Source organism: Hyla sarda, chromosome 8 (genome assembly GCF_029499605.1).
Source record: "Hyla sarda isolate aHylSar1 chromosome 8, aHylSar1.hap1, whole genome shotgun sequence".
Lineage (NCBI taxonomy): Eukaryota > Metazoa > Chordata > Amphibia > Anura > Hylidae > Hyla > Hyla sarda.
The window spans coordinates 166,639,518-166,658,645 of record NC_079196.1 but is presented as its reverse complement, the minus strand read 5'-3'; the positions used below and the strand labels follow the sequence as shown (position 1 = coordinate 166,658,645).

General features: G+C 36.9%; 1 protein-coding gene across 8 annotated transcripts in view; it reads left to right on the top strand.

Moving 5' to 3' along the window:
- The window catches only part of RBFOX1 (RNA binding fox-1 homolog 1), a 629,150-nt gene extending 612,451 nt beyond the window's left edge, over positions 1–16,699 (top strand). For 4 of the 8 annotated variants that reach the window (XM_056536206.1, XM_056536209.1, XM_056536214.1 and 1 more), the window contains 2 exons: positions 11,502–11,577; positions 13,245–16,699. In XM_056536206.1, coding sequence (XP_056392181.1) covers positions 11,502–11,577; positions 13,245–13,367 — 199 coding nt within the window. In that variant the 3' untranslated portion in view covers positions 13,368–16,699. The remainder of the gene's footprint in view (positions 1–11,501; positions 11,578–13,244) is intronic. The other 4 variants (XM_056536207.1, XM_056536212.1, XM_056536210.1 and 1 more) reach the window with 2 other exon arrangements.
- Positions 16,700–19,128: the final 2,429 nt, after the last annotated feature.

Here is a 19,128-nt window from a genome sequence, read left to right as displayed (position 1 = left end):
GCAACCTTCCGTATTGCGCTATGGTCAGGAAAGTTGCTCACTACAAGGATTTCTAAACTAATGAAAAAAAAAGTGTATACATTTTACTAAAAGTAAACACATACAGATTTATACATATGTATACATATAAGTAATATGGCACCATACAAGGAAGCAACAAGAAGCTTTTTAAGACTTACAGTATAATGGATGCCATATTGAAAACAAATGAATCTATAAATGGATTCCTTTGGAAAAAAAATAAAAATAACAGATTTTTCAACAGGATAGCCACATGTAATGTAAACAGTGACCCTAATAATCCCATACCTAATATATGTTTTCCCAATGTGTCTTCCTTTTTGTATATTGGGCTTTAAGAAAAATAAAATAGACCATAAGTGATCATATTATATGGGGGCTGCAGAGCTCCAGCAAGATCCATGACTCCTTTAGCATTAACCAAGCAGCTTTTCCATAGCAGGGTGTACTGGGCATTGTTTGGTCATTTTTGTTAACCCCTTAACGACGCAGGACGTAAATGTACATGCTGGTGACCTGGTACTTAACGCACCAGGATGTACATTTACGTCCTGAGCATAACCGCGGGGATCGGAGCGATGCCGGCATCATGCGCGGCTGGTCCTGGCTGTTTATCGCATCCAGGGACCCGCCAGTAATGGCGGACACCCGTGATCCAGCGGATGTCCGCAATTAACCCCTCAGATGCCATGATCAGTACCGATCACGGCATCTGCAGCATCACGGAGGTCCCCTCACCTGCCTCCGCTGTCTTCCGGGAGTCTTCTGCTCTGATCTGCCTTCCCGCAGACCAGAGCAGAAGATCACGGATAACCCTGATAAGTGCTATGTTCTATACATAGCACTGAACAGGATTAGCAATCAAGTGATTGCTTTAAATAGGGGGACTATTAAAGTGTAAAAATAAAAGTTAAAAAAAGTTAAAAAAGAAAGTAAAAAAAATGTGAAAAACCCCCTCCCCCAATAAAAACGTAAATTGTCCCATTGTCCCTATTTTACCCCCAAAAAGTGTAAAAAAAATATTTTATATAAAATGTAAATGATCCCGTACGATGAACGGCGTGAACGTAAAAAACAAAAATCCAAAATAGATGCTTTTTTATAACATTTTATTCCAAAAAAAAAAAAATGTAATAAAAGTTTTGTACAAGCAAATATGGTATTAATAAAAAGTACAGATCACGGTGCAAAAAATTAGCCCTCATACCACCGCTTATACGGAAAAATGAAAAAGTTATAGGTCTTCAAAATAGGGGAATTTTAAACATACTAATATGGTTAAAAAGTTTGCGATTTTTTTAAGTGCAAAAGTATTGGAAAAGTGTATAATCATGGGTATCATGTTAATCATATTGACCCAGAGAAAAAAAACACATGTCATTTTTACCATAAATTGTACGGCGTGAAAACAAAACCTTCCAAAATTAGCAAAATTGCGGTTTTCTTTTTAATTTCCCCTCACAAATAGTATTTTTTTGGTTGCTCATACATTTTATGATAAAGTGAGTGATGGCATTACAACGGGCAACTGGTCGCGCAAAAAACAAGCCCTCATACTAGTCTGTGGATGAAAATATAAAAGAGTTATGATTTTTTGAAGGGGAGGAGGAAAAAACGAAAACATAAAAATAAAATTGTATGAGTCCTTAATGTCCAAATGGGCTGAGTCCTTCAGGGGTTAAACCCATTGACTCCCACTTTCACATATTTGATGACATGTAAGGACAGATCATCAACTATGTTTCCTAGAGAGCCCCTTTTAACCCCTTTGTTCTTTTTTACTTTATTCTTGTTTTAATTGGTGTTCTTCTTTACTCTTAACATACAGTATATACCTTATATTTGGGTAGTGATAGCAGGTGATTGCTTTTACTTGTGTGTCATCTTGCTTGCTTAAAGATAGAAAGGGATTGCTCCAATAATTTATACATCGGCATTTAGATTAACAGTAGCCAACTTTATACAGTCTGCTATGACTAACATCAAGTCAATGTAAAAATATTACTTATTATTATGAATTAACTAGAAGGGATTTGGAATTCTAAACTTGCACTGGACTTTGCCCTCCTGGGGGCAGATAAAAGTGCTGAAACTTTGACATACCTTGTGCATTATAGGTATTGGTGTGTGGATTGATTGTGCACAATGTTAAAATTGTATATTATGACAATAATTGTTACTGTCTGATGTATCTATTGAGTTAAACTCAGTTTGAGCACTAAAAAAATCTAGGAGATATGTTCACTATGAAGATCAGCAAGTAAGATGTTAGTCTTTAGTAAATCTGCCCTAATATATGATCCATAGGAAAATATATACCAAGTTTGTGTAAGTGAGTGTGTGCAGTCTGTATATGACAGTTTTTTTTTTTTTTTGGGTAATGGTGTCCTATTATTTTCCCTCCCAATACAAAATAGTCCTTACACTCCCCTAGTCATCTTGCTATCAATAATATGTCATATTGTGTCCTATATATTTATACTATCAACCCTGAAAATAACAAACTAATTCTAAATTCCATCGTATCATCAGTGGAAGAAAATGTGCATTGGAGCACTCACCTCAGACGCCAGGTATGTAGTGCAGAAAAACGCCTTTATTTTCGTTTTCAAAGTTGTATACACTTGCAGGGAAGATGGTACACAAGTGGGTGGACTGTACCGGTGGGCACCGGTACAGTCCATCCGCTTGTGTACCATCTTTCCACCTCCCTGCAAGTGTATACAGCTTTGAAAACGAAAATAAAGGCGTTTTTCTGCACTACATACCTGGCGTCTGAGGTGAGTGCTCCAATGCACGTTTTCTTCTACTGATGATACGATGGAATTTAGATTTACATTGTGAAGCACACTTGACGCCGTAAAAATTGTAGCACGGCTGAAGTGCTTGCCAGCAGGTGAACGACTGTTCACAGGGAGTGAAATCAGACGGAGCCATGTCAATCCTTTTCCCTGTGTGATAGTTCTAAATTCCATTTGAACTTATCTTATTAATATTACAATTAACCTCTTTGCTATGTCCATATTTCACATTAATATTTTTGTGTTGCTAGGCTTTTATCTTGAATCATATAATTTGTATTGTATCTCAGAAGTTCATCTTACTGCTGAAGTGCCAGCCACAATTTGCCAGTAACTTTGCCACAGTGTTGCATTTTAGATTAAACTTCATAAAAAACTGGACTGTTTTGGATTTTTAAAGTAAATTTTTGTTACATATTTGCAAGTTAAATATAGCCCAACAAGATTTACAGTGAACAGCAAGAGTACGAACACTTTCGCAAAAAATTTATTAGAGCAATTACACTTCTTGCGGCTTTGCAGGGAAAGATATGGTTATTTATTACTTTGTAGAAGTACTTTTGATTATGCATTGTATCACTTAAGCATTTGCATACTTGCTGTTAAGTAGCTATTGCTTTATTAAGAAAGAAAAATAAATATTTACATTTGTTTTTAATTCATGGACAGAAACATGAAATTGTATAGGGTCATCCTGCCCATTCATTTAATTTTAATCTCTGTAGATGTTGCAAAACAAATATACCAGTGGTCAGTATGGAGCCTGTTTGTGTGGTCTGTTATATTAAGATCTAGATACTAGATTTATAGGGACACAACGTTGATCCAGGAATTTACTATGATGATATATATGGAGTCGGGAAGGAATTTCCCCCCTAGTATTGGGCAATTAACAACAGCCTCATAAGATTTTTTTTTGCCTTCCTCTGGATCAACACAGTAGGGACAAAATAGAACTATAGGTTAAACTTGATGGCAGCTGGTCTATTTTCAACCTTATGAACTTTGTAACTAAGATGGGTCAAGTACTGAATGTATGAATACGATTAGAAAAAAGAACATTTGAATCACCTTCATGCTGCCGGAACCAAGAGTCTTCGTAGCAGCACCTGGTGGTTTTTCTCTCTAAACCTTGATTGATAGATATCTACCTGTTTGGATATAGGGGCAAATCTATGACTCATGGTTCAGGCAGCATGAAAATCATGTAAGGTTGGATTCAGTTTCCAGGAATAATGGCACTCTTGTTCATGAGCTGTATATGGAGCTTATTCATGTTAGTGAAGGTGAGCTGCAATACCATATATAACCCTTGGACATGTATTACACATGTTTTTGAGGGAAAGGAGCCATGTTTTTTTATTTGCATTTTTTGTCTTTGTTTTTTTTTTTTATCCTGCATTACTCCTTTAAGAAGTAAAATAATATTAATGATTACATTTTTTTCTGCTTTATTTATTGTGTTTGAGAAGATTTGTTTTAAAAACAAATAGGTTTAAACAATGCATTATAATGAAATCTATGGACTGAAAAAAAAAGAACAAACAGAGATTTCTATATTTCTGATCAACAAAGGCGCATATATATTTTGTTCTACCTAGCACCTCATTAGCAGTGTCATTGTTTCACATTTTTCTTTTTTAGCTATATTTCAGTAAGTTGTAAGGGCCCTTTTCTTTGTTCAGTTATTCTTACATCCTAGCACTGCTAATAAAATTTTAATTATTTGTGCTTTTAAAATCACATATAGCCTGTGGTACTGACCTAATTTCAGAAGGGCTTGGAACAGCAATTAAGACAGATGTTACTAAATTATACAGTTGTTGTGCTACTGATAATGCAGTAATGGTAAAAAAAAAGATAGCAACCAAAGAAAAGGATTATCTCTATTTGCCTGCTTCCGCATACATTTGATTTGCTTGTGCTTCCTTATTCAAAAGCATGTCTATCATACTGTCTTCTGTCACTGCAAACCTTTTCAAATTTAGCTGTAAAGAGGATTATCCATAACATGAAAAGTACTCAAAATTGTACTGCCACAGTGACTGGGAGTTTATCTCTCGACAAAAAAAAAAAAAAAAATGAAATTCCTTCTCCCTGTTCCCATTCAAGCTTGCTGTCAATGGAAAACATGAAACATGTATCAAGTGATAAGAATCCAAAAACACTTGGATCCCTTCCTTATTTTTGTAGGAGCATTGATTAATCTGTCTTTTTTTACCCAGAGAAAGCACTCTGGCCTTATTTTGGCATTATTGTCTTTATCATTTTGACAGTCTTAACTGTTTCCTTGGTTCTAGGTCATTTTGCATGGCTAGTCAAATGTGACAACATGACAAGATATTAAGTATAGATGGTCATTTTCAAAAATGCCAAAATAAGAGAACTATAATCAGGAGGCTGCTGTATAATTATGTGCAAAAAAATACAGTGTAACTACACTTATAAAATATTCACTATTCAAAAATATATACTGTTTACAGGACAAAGCAATGCACGAAAAAAACCAACATAGAACTAACTACTATTAAAGTTGTAAAAGTAATTACAGACTTGTAAATATTATTTTGTGCCAGAGGGGCCTTCTCAGTTTCAGATAGAGGATGAGAGATGTAAAACTGTGTAGCAAGAGCTGAGTAGAGCCACCATGAGACAAGCCAATGGGTTCAAGTCAGAGTATGGGAAGCCTGAAAGACGCTACACAGCCTGGCACAAATGTAGCTGCCAGGAGACTAGATGGTGCGCTGATAAAAGGACTGAGAGTCTTTGGGAGACATTGATATGTCAGCGTGCACAGTGGATGCTCCATTCGGAGTCGGATAGACAAAAAGATAGTGAGAGACTGGACTGAGGCCTAATGTAGGGCCTACCTATCCAGTTATGACAGCTAGAGGGGATTGGTAGGTTAAAAGGACAGTGACAAGTCAAGAGTGTAATTAGAGAACTGTACATGTATTAGAGAACTGTCTTTACAGCTATGTAACAAGTTTAATAATAAAAGTAGTGTGCCTCCTCCCATGTAGCACAGTCGAATTATAGAATTAAAGGAAAACTATCAACTTTCTCCCCCTGCACTAACCAGCAGTACTGGCTGGTAGTGTGGGGGACGCTGGTCAGTTTGGTTCTTACCATGCCCGGATCCAGGCCGCAGTTTGGCCATAATCTTCTATTTTCAGAATATGCAAATGAGGTGCTAACTGCCACCGGCCGGGCTAACTCGCAGCACCGCCCAGCTCATCAATATTCCTCCCCTCTCTCTTCATTACAGAGCGGGGAGAAGAGGGAGAGGTGGAGGAATATTGATGAGCTATAGTCAGAGCGCCAGTTAGCCCGTCTGGTGCCAGTTAGCTGACAGTTTTCCTTTAAAGTGTTTTTGGGGCTTAATTTATTAATGACCCATTCTCAGAAAAAGTCATTGATATCAGATCATGGGGTTCCAATACACCTGATTCAGAGAAAACAGTATCAGAAGTAGATAGGACTGCCCTCTGAGTAGTGGCTGTGCTGGGTAACTACAGCTTAGCTCCCATTTACTTCAATGGGCAATGAGATCCAGTAACCCATCAAGGTCACTACATAACATCACGAGTTGTCAGCTGATTGGCTGGGTGTTCTCGCCTCAGCAGTCATGTCCAAGTGGAAAAGATTTTTTACGAACCTGTACACTGCTTACTGACATCAGAAAAAAAGAGGCAATGTGCTAAGATGACCAATTTTTTTTCAATTTAGTGGAGGCCATTATTATGCTAAGGCCACTGCGATTAGGGAACACCTTTGTCATGAAAGTATGTACAGTATACACTAGCATAGTCAGCAATACCTTACTCAGCAATGGGAGCTACAGTAGAAATTCTGTCTTATCATACCATATAGTCTAGCACATGCATCAAAAATGTTGGACACCCATGACGTTATCCTGCCTTGGACTATAAATGTGTCCTTTCCTACATTTCTTTCACATGGTTCAAAATATCCCAAAATGTATACCAGATAATGACAGATGACTACCTTAGAAAAAAAAAAAAAAAAACATGATTTCAATATACGCTACATGTTTCTATGAGTGGTTACCCATTGGCTGTGATGTGACTGGAGTTGTCTGTTAAAGCTTTTGCTAGCAGGTTGTAATATTGTAATATCGTATGACATGTCATAGTAACAGGTCAGGAGTTTTGATCAGTGGGGTTCCAGGTACTGAAACCTTCACCAACTACAAAAATGACGGGGCAGAAGTACTCAGGTGAGTGCCGTGCCCTTTCATTTCTGTTCAAATTTCCTCAGACAGCTAAGCAAGCAGTGTACTGTATAAAAAAAAGTGAGACTTAATGCTGTTGGAACTTATTGTCTCCTTTTACAGCTTATCAATGCTCAGGAAAGAGGAATTGTGCATTCAGGCATGTTTATGGGACTGCTAGCATTGTATTCAACTGCAATCTGCTTGACTGTGCACAATAATTCAACCTCACTAATGTCCATGGGATTCCCTTTCACTGGATGTATTTGCTTACTCACACCATACTCTCCACACCATTGCAGGGGAAATCCCACAAATTTAGCAGTTGCAGTAGCGATAGCTAGATATATAGATAGATAAATAGAGGAGGAGCAGCGCATCAGAAGTGAGGGTCTGTGTAGGGTGCAGCTATGCAAGGCTTCAGTCCACAAGCCTGTATTATATACACAACAAAAGATCATAGTGACACATCCATATAGCGAAGAAGTGAGGCTTTATTTTAACACCACAGTGCCATAGAAGCGACATTTCCACTGTTTATCACTTGACAAAGACTGTGAAAAATTGTTGAAACGTCGCTACTATGGCACTGTGGTGTTGAAATAAAGCCTCACTTCTGTGCTATATGGATGTGCTGCTAGTATCTTTTGTTTTAGATGGATAGTTAGATAGATAGAGAAATTGAAGTCAAGTAGATTTTTTTAGGTAGAAAGCATTTTTGGAATTTGCTGATATCAAAATACCAGTCAGTCTGGAAATCTTTACTTGCTGTGTTGTATTAAAATACTAAAGGATTGCTAGTGAACAATCCTAACCTTTCAAGCCCTTAAATGTCAATGTTAAGCATAGGTGAGTCTTTTTTAAATCAGCTTTAAAAATAAGCTTTGTATTGGGAGAATAAACTGACCCTTTCTATTTTCTCTATAAAATAGCAAATATTAATCATAACAAAGTATCCACTTTAGAAGGTGAAGGTCAGCTCGAACAAATACAATGATTTCTAGAAAATTTGAAGACGTTGCCTTTATGTTGTAATAAAATCTAACTGAATAACAAGATACAATAGAGATATATTAAAGCAAAAGTAGATAAATTGTTAAAGCCAATATTAACCTGTGAATTTGTGTGACATTGTAGAATAGCATATGCTATTTTTATTTTTAACCCCTTAACGACCACGGACGTAAATGTACGTCCTGGTTTGGCGGGACTTCTCGCACCAGGATATACATTTACGTCCTGTGTATGACCGCGAGCATCGGAAGGGTGCTCGCGTCATACACGGCAGGTTTCGGCTGCTAGCAGCAGTCGGGGACCTGCCGGTAATGGCCGACATCCGCGATCGCGCGGATGTCCGCCATTAACCCCTCCGATGCTGTGATCAATACAGATCACGGCATCTGCGGCATTGCGGCACTTTGATTGGATGATCGGATCGCCCGCAGCACTGCCGCAGGGATCCGATCATCCAGCATGACAGCCGGAGGTCCCCTTACCTAGCTCCGGCTGTCTCCCGGGGTCTTCTGGTCTGCGATCGAGCAGACCAGAGCAGAAGATCACCGATAATACTGAGCAGTGCTGTGTGCTATGCATAGCACTGCACAGTATTAGCAATCAAACAATTGCTATAGATAGTACCCTATGGGGACATAAAAAGTGTAAAAAAAAATTGAAAAATTTAAAAATAAAAAGTAAAATAAGTGAAAAATTCCCTCCCCCAATAAAAATGAAAATTGTCCGTTTTTCCCATTTTACCCCAAAAAGCGTAACATTTTTAAAAAAATAAACATATTTGGTATTGCCGCATGTGTACATGTCCGAACTATCAAAATATAATGTTAATGATCCCGTACGGTGAATGGCGTAAACGTAAAAAAATAAAAAAAAAGTCCACAAATGCTGCTTTTTTGTCACATTTTATAAAAAAAAATAATAAAAAATGATCTAAAAGTTTTATATATGCAAATGTGGTATCTAAAAAAAGTACAGATGACGGTGCAAAAAAATGAGCCCTCATACCACCCTATATACGGAAAAATGAAAAAGTTATAGGTGGTCAAAATAGGGCGATTTTAGATTACTGATTTTGTACAAAAAGTGTTAGATTTTTTTTAAGCTGTACAAAAATATAAAAGTATCTAGCCATGGGTATCGTTTTAATTGTATTGACCCACAGAATAAAGAACACCTATCATTTTTACCGTAAAGTGTACAGTGTGAAAACAAAACCCTCCAAAATGTGCAACATTTTGGTTTTCATTTAAATTTCCTCCCTAAAAATTTTTTTTGGGGGTTCGCCGTACATTTTATGGTAAAATGAGAGGTTTCATTACAAAGTACAATTGGTCACGCAAAAAACAAGCCCTTATATGGGTCTGTAAATGGAAATATAAAGGAGTTATGGACTTTAGAAGGCGAGGAGGAAAAAATGAAAACGCAAAAAAAAAATTGGCCTGGTCCTTGAGGTGAAAAGGGGCATGGTCATTAAGGGGTTAAAAAAGGTCAGGATTGCCCTCAAAGAGTCAGATTTGAAAGCTGCTGTTAGTGTCTCTCCTACTCTGGTAAACTCAGTCTTTTGATGTGTGCTGTACAGTGGTCCCTCAACATACGATGGTAATACGTTCCAAATGGACCATCGTTTGTTGAAACCATCATATGTTGAGGGATCCGTGCAATGTAAAGTATAGGACAGTGGTCCACAACCTGTGGACCTCCAGATGTTGCAAAACTACAACACCCAGCATGCTGGGAGTTGTAGTTTTACCACATCTGGAGGTCGGCAGGTTAAAGACCACTGGTATTGGAGGTTATACTCACGTGTCCCCGCCTCTCCGGACCGTCACCGCTCGTTATCGCTGCCCTGGATGTCACCTTCCATCGCTGTCGCCACGTCCCCAGGTTGTCCCCGATGCTCCACAAGGCCTCTGCTTCCCCCAAATCCTCGCTCTCCGTCGCCGCCATCACATCGCTATGCACGCCGCTCCTATTGGATGACAGGACGGCATGTGCAGCGATGTGATGACGGCGATGGAGAGCACCCACGATGCAGAGGATCCCAAAGAGGATGCACCGGAGCCCCGAGGACAGGAAAGTGATCATCAGCGGACCACACGGGGCACCGTAAATGGCTATCCGGTGGCAGCTGAAGCAGTCTGCGCTGCCGGATAGCCATTTATGCGATGGCCCCGACATACAAAAGCATCATATGTTGATGCTGTCTTCAACATGCGATGGCCTCTGAAAGGCCATCGTATGTTGAAATGATGGTATGTCGGGGCCATCGTAGGTCGGGGGGTCACTGTATATAGAAAGACATGGCTTCTACAGCTGATCACCGGGGGTTAGAGAAGAAGGACCAGTGACAATCACTTGATCAACACATCAGTTTCCAATAAAGTCCTCTTTGGCCTGGCTTTAGAGATTAGGCTAACTTTACATCAGGGTTGTGTTCTGTTCCGTTTGTTTGTTTTTTGCACTGAACACACCTTGAACAGGTCAGAGCACTACAGACACAGCCCAGTCCCGACAAGTCCCATTAACTTTGAATGGGGTCCACCTAACTGCTTGCAGTATTAGACTCCAAAAATAATATGAATAATCCATTCTAAATCATACAGAAGAATAGAGTACCTTATATTTTGAATATACTGATACTGGATTAGTTTTACATTGGATTTTGTACTTGACAATGTAGCTATACAAATTGAGTTTGTTCTATTTAACCATTTTGAAAATTGTTTCCTTTAATTAATATATATATATATATATATATATATATATATATATATATATATATATATATGTTATTGTTTCAAAGGTAGAATGTTCTTATACTGTACTATACATTACATACATTTTGGCGAGATGCACTTACAAGCTCTTACAATATTGACTGCTAGATGGCAGGGTGAAAGAACATTTTAGTAATTGGACATCTTCCAAGAACAGTATCTTGGCTAATATTTATCAATGTCCTGAGCTGGATTACCTGTTGTACTCCAGTATACAGAGGAGTGTGATTACTTCTCTATACCCATTTAAAGAGTTGGCTCCAATTCAAAATTTACAGGTCTAGTTTCCAAGGTAAAACATCTGGTCTATATATGGTAAAAGATTTCATTTCAGGCCAATTTTAGTGTTCTAGCAAAATGATTTATGGCATGAAAATAATGTAGTTATATGTGTACAAGAGCAGTAAGCAACCAAAAAAAAAAAAAAAGAAGAATTTGTTCTGTAGAGGAATTAGTTGTTATGAAGATATCTTTATAACTTAGACAAATATTAAAAAAAAGAATATGTTGATCAATATAAAGGTTATTGTAACTTTAGATTGTACTTTCCAGTAAAAATGGGAGCAAATTTCATAAAGAATTATCATGACTACATTTTTGTCTCACTCTTAATAGTCTTTATTCATTCATATATCCATTTTCTTATATTTTTAGTTACGGACGAGTTTATGCTGCCGACCCCTACCACCACACACTTGCTCCAGCAGCCACCTACGGCGTTGGTACCGTGGTAAGCTTTTCTCCTTATTTCTTCATTATTTTTATTATATCCTTATTATTTTTTCATTAAGAATGTTCTATTAATCACATTTTGCTTTATTGTTGGATATATCTGTCTGTTTTTACTTCATTGATTATTGTTATTTTATGATCCAATTGTACTACAAATCAAGAGCTGGTAAATTCTAATCCAGCTAAAATGTGAGCTAAACCAAAAAAAACATCCAGCTATCAAGAGACAGATATACAGCCTTGGAAAACATAAATAATAAGTATACATGCTCTTACATAGTGACTGGCAAGTTTTTCTCATATGGGTTTGTGGGTGCAGAAGGCCATACCCCTTTCAAATTAGTAGTAACCACATGGTGAAAGCAATCTACAATTGTAAAATGTCACAAAAGTTTGATGCCAGAACACTGGCATACATGGTTAACAAATCCACCCTATGTATTTTAGACTCTCTTTGCTCTTCCTTAAAAAAATAATAAATGGCTTTATTGAGGGGAGGCATTTGTTCACAGAGAGGTTGCACTTTAAATGCTACAAATTGCACCAAAATTGTATTAAAATATAAACATAGAATTTTGGTTCAAAAAAGCCAACCAGTTGGTATAAAAACTTGTGTGCCAATGGTATCAACCACATTTACTTTGATACAATTTTGCACATCTTTAGACTCCCTAGTCCAGTTAACACAAAGTAATCATAAAGATGAATAAATCTGCCCCATTATATCAATGATTTAATAAAGGACAACTTATCCCCTAACCAAAGGATAGGGGATAAAATGTGTGATAACGGGGGTACTGCAGCTGGGGACCACCGCAATCTCTCATGCAGCACACACCTGTGTGAGCTGCACACTAGTGCTAGAGGCCCTGAGTCTGAAGCATCACAACTGTGGGGCTGGAGAATTGTGATGTCACGACTCCGCCCCGTGTGGCATCACACCCCACCCCCTTAATGCAAGTCTATGGGAGGGGGTGTGACTTTTTTTTTTGAGTAACTGATAATCTTCATTAAAGGGGTACTCCGCCCCTAGACATCTTATCCCCTATCCAAAGGATAGGGGATAAGACGTCAGATTGCGTGGGTCCCACTGCTGGGGACCTCCAGGATCTCGGCTGCAGCACCCACGTCAATGACTTCTGGCAACACTCGAGGCTTCGGATCCCAACCACGTGAGTGGAAGAGCGTGACATCACGACTCCGCCCCCGTTTGACATCACACCCCGCTCTTCCGCTCGCGTGGTCGGGATCCGAAGCCTTCAGCGTTGTCAGAAGCTGTTGAGGTGGGTGTTGCAGCTGAGATCCCGGGGGTCCCCAGCAGTGGGACCCCCGTGATCTGGCATCTTATCCCCTATCCTTTGGATAGGGGATAAGATGTCTATAGGCGGAGTACCCCTTTAAACTAAGGGAAAAATAAGAATGGACACATCTGTACCCGCACCTCCATAATACTTGGACAAAGGGATTTGCAAAAGATAACACAAATCTTAATCAGTTCTTTTAAAATAATAAATGCTTTTTGTTTAAGCAATCTGTAGTGTTTCAATAGAACAACTGATGGGGGGGAGGATGGGGGTGCAAATATTTTATTTAATTTATATTAAACTTGATTTTTTTTTTTAAAGTAACCTTAAAAAACAAACCCATGAAATTGCTTTGTTTCAGAATGCTTTTGCACCCTTCACTGATGCCAAGACTAGGAGCCATGCTGATGATGTCGGTCTCGTTCTTTCTTCATTACAGGCTAGTATATACCGAGGGGGATACAGCCGTTTTGCTCCATACTAAATGACAAAACCATAAAACTCTTCCAGTGTGGGGGAAAAAGAAGCTTTCCGAGGCCTGGGTATTGCAATACATGCAGTAGTGCATCATTTTAGCAACTCTAAATAACTAAATAAAACTCAAAGAGAGTAAAATTACATTTTTTATCTTATACCTCAGATATTTTGTTCTGTGTATTTTAATATTGTGGGTCTTTAATTTCTCAAGGTTCTGTAGTTGATTGTTGGCTGTAGATTTTTTGTGGTTGACCTAGAAAGCTACTACTGTAGATATGAATAATAAAAATTAAAAAAAAACTATTTTAGGGCCACAATCAAGAGTGCTATAATATGTAAATGAATTATATATGCTAAATATTAAGCTATTGGAATTATCACATTTTGTAAGCGTGTGACTATAGTAGTCATTTCTGCATTTACATATATTTCAGTTTATTTGGGAGAGCTAAAATGCTGATACATTTAAGCAAAAAGGTTGCCACTGCACCAAACTTCATTTAGTGACTGTCCTAAATTATTTATTAATTGTCCAGAGCCAAAGGTTGTGTTTAAATTTGTGAATTTGACTCTTTGTACATAAAATCTGATGAAATGCTATCCTAGCTTACCCTTTTTAAGCATTCCACCAGACAGTATTCAGCTATTAATAATAATCTTGGCATACACAAAGTTTGAAAAAAAATCGAGAAAAGACAAAAATCACAGGAAAAAAATATAAAAAACAAGTGAAAACAAGAAAAAAATACAAAAAATACAAAAGAAAAAAACAAACAAGCTAGTTAGATCATCTACATTCTTTTTTATATTTCCTTCAGTATAAGAAATTATTGATATCATTGCTGTTTTTTATAATGTGGGAAGGGGAGTATTATTAAAAAGATGACAAAAGCACTGTTTCTATTTTTTTCTTTTTTTGAAAGTTGTAAAGGGAAAGTAATAATAAAAAAAACTTAAATTGTTTGTACCAGTTAAAATGTACAAAATTTACATCTGTGCAGTGGAGTTGTTATGTTCTAAAAAAAAATATACGCAGCCTATTATGCTTTAGTTTTAGCCTATTAGAACAACTATTAGAGAAAATTATCATTTTTATGGAGTTACTAAATATATCGAGATTTATATAAACATTTTACAAGTATTGCATTCATTATGTAGAAATAATCACAGTATTTTCAACTGCTTGGTTGCTGCTTTTATTTTTTTTATTTATTTATTTATTTTACATTATACTGTGTAAACAATCTGCAATTTTTCAGTTGTACAAAGCTTTATGTAATTTATGTTTTATTGAAAAAAAGTTTTCAATTACTGTTTGCCAGTTCATTTCTAGGACTGACCCACAGTAACCACTCTTTATACTTAGTTTTAAGCAGACCTGTAAAAAAATCCACATTTTCTAGAAAATTATGGACTATGTGTTGTACAAGTTAGTTTATTATTCATGTTTACTAAACCATAATCCTTAAAAAAACTAATTTTATTACTGAGAGAGTTTCATCTATTTGAATTTTATGGGTCTTGTAGTTTTTTTTTCTTTCATTTATTTATTATTTTTCTTTCATTTCAAGTAAGTGGTAGTTTACAGCTAAAATTGCTTAATTAAAGTTTACATTATATTGAAATAGGTAATTCTATTTTAACAACCTATTAATTTATAAAATTCTATATACTTTAAATTATTTTTAAATGCACCCAGCAAGAAAAAAAAATTTTGATAGCAAGAACTAGAAAAAAATAAAAACAAAGCAAAAAGAAAATTTAAACAATTAATTTGAAGGTGTGCTATTCATCAAAGCTATTAGGTATAAGCTTTGGGATAGACAAAAAAAGTAAGAAAAAAAGCTCTTACATTTAAATTTGAGTTCAAACAGAAATATTTAATTCTTCTTATATATTAATGTTAAAATAAAAAACTATGAGTCAAAATAATATCAATGAAAGCAAAATGGGACAATTGATAAACCAACACATCAGTAATACTTGAAACTTATGCAACATATCCTTTCATTATTGATGTGTTGGTCTATTCTATATGAGACACTAAAAACTGTTGTCACTGAAAATAATGTTTACAGAATCAAGACCTGATGGTCATTTTATAATATATTCAATTGGATATATTTCATTAGATAGAGCATCTTACTTGCTGTCCCATTGAGCTAGCTAAGGAATTCTTAAGCGCAAATTAGTCTAGAAAAGGTTGTCCATCCCTGAATGAGTCTACAATATGGAGCATGTAGACTTGTCTAGTGAGGGATTTGACTATTCATATCTCCTTTCACATGGCAGTGATTGCGAGGTTCAAAGACAGACCAGTCAGCTGTTAGTATATAGACCAAGCTGCTAAATGGTGTATTCTGAGAGGGCTGAGCGGGTTGGGGTAACCACTGATGATCCAGCTACACAGGTTAAGAAATGGAGGACCACTAAGTAAATTATTGGAGAAGAATAACATTTTTACACAATACAACTCGCAACTAAATCAGTCCTAAAGAATTGATCCAAAAAATACAAAAAGAGTATTTTAATAAACCGATGGTCTTCAACTTAATAGAAGTGAAACACTTAGTAGCAGGATGTTCTCTTTCATGCACATAAAAATATGCAAATAGTAATTTTATAATGTTTTCTAAGCTTACTATATTCAGAGGATTCATAGCATACAATATTAACGGTTACTGGTTACAATATCATCAACATTGAGCACAGATAGTTCAAGCCTATTGTTCTGAGTGGTGAGAAATATGCAATGCGATTCATGATAATTCCATTTGTCAAGTTACTGAAAAATTGCAGTTTGTCTGTGCATATTTGTAGATTCTCTTCCATGGTGTCCTGTTTATGAGCTAAAATGAGCTATGGTAATCTCATCCGGAGTTCTGTTTTTGTATTTGTAATAATAAATACAATTAACTGGGAGGGGCGGGAGGGGGTCAAAACATGGGTATATTGCCCATTCTTTCTATTTTTTGTTCATTGCAAATAATATTCTCATATGTACTGTGCCCGTCCACTGAGACGACCACTGTATTCAATGAATCACTGCTGTAAACCTACCAACTTGCTATAAAACTGCTTTAAATACAAGTGTTTGTGACCAGATTTTCTCTTTGTCATCGTATGTGCATGCAAGTATGATCATTTGAACATACATCAATAAAGATCCACAAAAGATGAAATGTTTTCAGTAGTGTTTCTAAGTATAGAGAGTATCATTTATGTTTAGAAATTAGAAAAAAAAGTTGCAAATAGAAAAAAGAAAACTTTCTGTATTGTGTGTTATTTTCAGTATAAAAAAGGGATCTTCCCTCCAGTATATTTAAAGTATATGCAAATCCAATTTAAAATGTACTGTAACACTGGGGAAAAAAGACAATATTTTTTTAGTAGATCGGCATCACCTCAAATCAACAATGGGGGTTTGCATCATTTTTTAAGACACCTCATAGATACTGATTTTACAACCAGATTTACTCAAAACTTTATGATGTGAATGAATAGCATTATAGTTCTCAAAAAAGAGAAAAAAAAAACAAACAAAAAAAGTCAAATCTGTTATAGAACGACGTATGTCAGAAGGTAAGAAGTTTCCATATTTCACAAAAAGTAGAAAAAAAGATTATTCACTGGTTTTAATTAAATTAAAAATGTTTATCTGGGATAGCTATATTTGGATTTTTTTTATTTGTGTTCTTTTTTTTTTAAACAATATATATTTGGAATGTTTTCATGTATGTAAATAATTACTGATGCTATCAAATATAAAATAAATTATAAAATACCATGTGTGGATTATAGTGACTTTAAAACAGATTATCAAAGAAATCTGCAAACCCAGAAAATGTGTATATCTGTCTTTAGAAATGAGTGTTTATATCACTACAGTGGTTTGTGAATAAAGAACAATGGTTTGTAATATTAAAAAAAAAATAAAAATAAAAGCTTAGTCTCAAATGTATAAATAACATCTGAAGTGTGTCTTTTCTGTGTTTCGGAAGTATCGCAGTAGCAGAACAATTCACACTGGGTTCTGGGTCTTGATTTACAACACAATTTCTGTTATTTAAGAACACATGGATGATAATTTGCAATAAAAACATACTGGCAAAATGGTATCTTTAAAACCTGCACCAAAAGTTGTACTGTGTGCATTTGGCATTGAATCAGAGGATTATTTACATTAAAGGGGTATTCCAGGGATAGATAGTGGAGTGCTTTTAATATAAAATATAAAAGAACCCCCCACCACCCCACCTTGATCCTCTATAATTACCATTCTCACAGCCCCAGCTCTTTACTGTTCCCTTCCTGAGCCTTCAGAATAAGCCCGCTCATCCTGTCACTGTATGCTGTATGCTTTCTTTGTCATATATAAAAAACATCAATTCAAATCCACTACAACATTTTTCCTATCCCTGGAATAGTCCTCTTACGACAATGTTCCCACTAGTTATCAGCTATTTGTGAGCATTATTTTGGTCATTATTTTTTTACTAATGCCATGGGTGGTAAAAAAAAAATAAATAAATAAAAATAAAAATAAAAGGTGCATATCATTAAATTTGTCCATGTCTGGTCTAATGCCACTGAACAAAATCAGGTTTACAAAATTGCTAATAAACTCAGTTGGAACATAGCCTAAGGGCTCATAAATACACTGCTTAAAAAAAATTAAGGAAACACATAAGCAACACAATATAACTCCAAGTCAATCACACTTCTGTGAAATCACACCGTCCACTCAGGAAGCAACACTGATTGACAAGCAATTTCACATGCTGTTGTGCAAATGGAACAGACAACAGGTGGAAAATATAGGCAATTAGCAAGACACCCCCAATAAAAGAGTGGTTCTGCCAGTGGTGACCACAGACCACTTCTCAGTTTCTATGCTTCCTGGCTGATGTTTTGGTCACTTTTGAATGCTGGCAGTGCTTTCACTTTAGTGATAGCATGAGACTGAGTCTACAACCCACAAAAGGGGCTCAGGTAGTGCAGGTCATCCAGGATGGCACATCAACGCGAGCTATGGCAAGAAGGTTTGCTGTGTCTGTCAGCATAGTGTCCAGAGCATGGAGGCACTACCAGGAGACAGGCCAGTACATCAGGAGACATGGAGGAGACCGTAGCTGGGCAACAATCCAATAGCAGGATCGCTACCACCACCTTTGCACAAGGAGGAGCACTGCCAGAGCCCTGCAAAATGACCTTCAACAGGCCACAAATGTGCATGTGTCCACTCAAATGGTCAGAAACAGACTCCATGAGGGTGGTATGAGGGTCCAATGTCCACAGGTGGGGGTTGTGCTTACATGCAGGACGTTTGGCATTTACCAGAGAACACCAAGATTGACAAATTCGCCACTGGCGCCATGTGCTCTTCACAGATGAAAGCAGGTTCACACTGAGCACATGTGACAGACGTGACAGAGTCTGGAGACGCTGTGGAGAACATTCTGGTGCCTACAACATCCTCCAGCATGACTGGTTTGGCGGTGGGTCAGAAATGGTGTGAGGGGGCATTTCTTTGGGGGTCTGCAGAGCCCTCCATGTGCTTGCCAGAGGTACCGAGATGAGATCCTCAGACCCCTTGTGAGACCATATGCTGGTGCAGTTGGCCCTGGGTTCCTCCTAATGCAATACAAAGCTAGACCTCATGTGGCTGGAGTGTGTCAGCAGTTCCTGCAAGAGGAAGGCATTGATGCTATGGACTAGCCCGCCCATTCTCCAGACCTGAATCTGATTGAGCGCATCTGGGACATCAT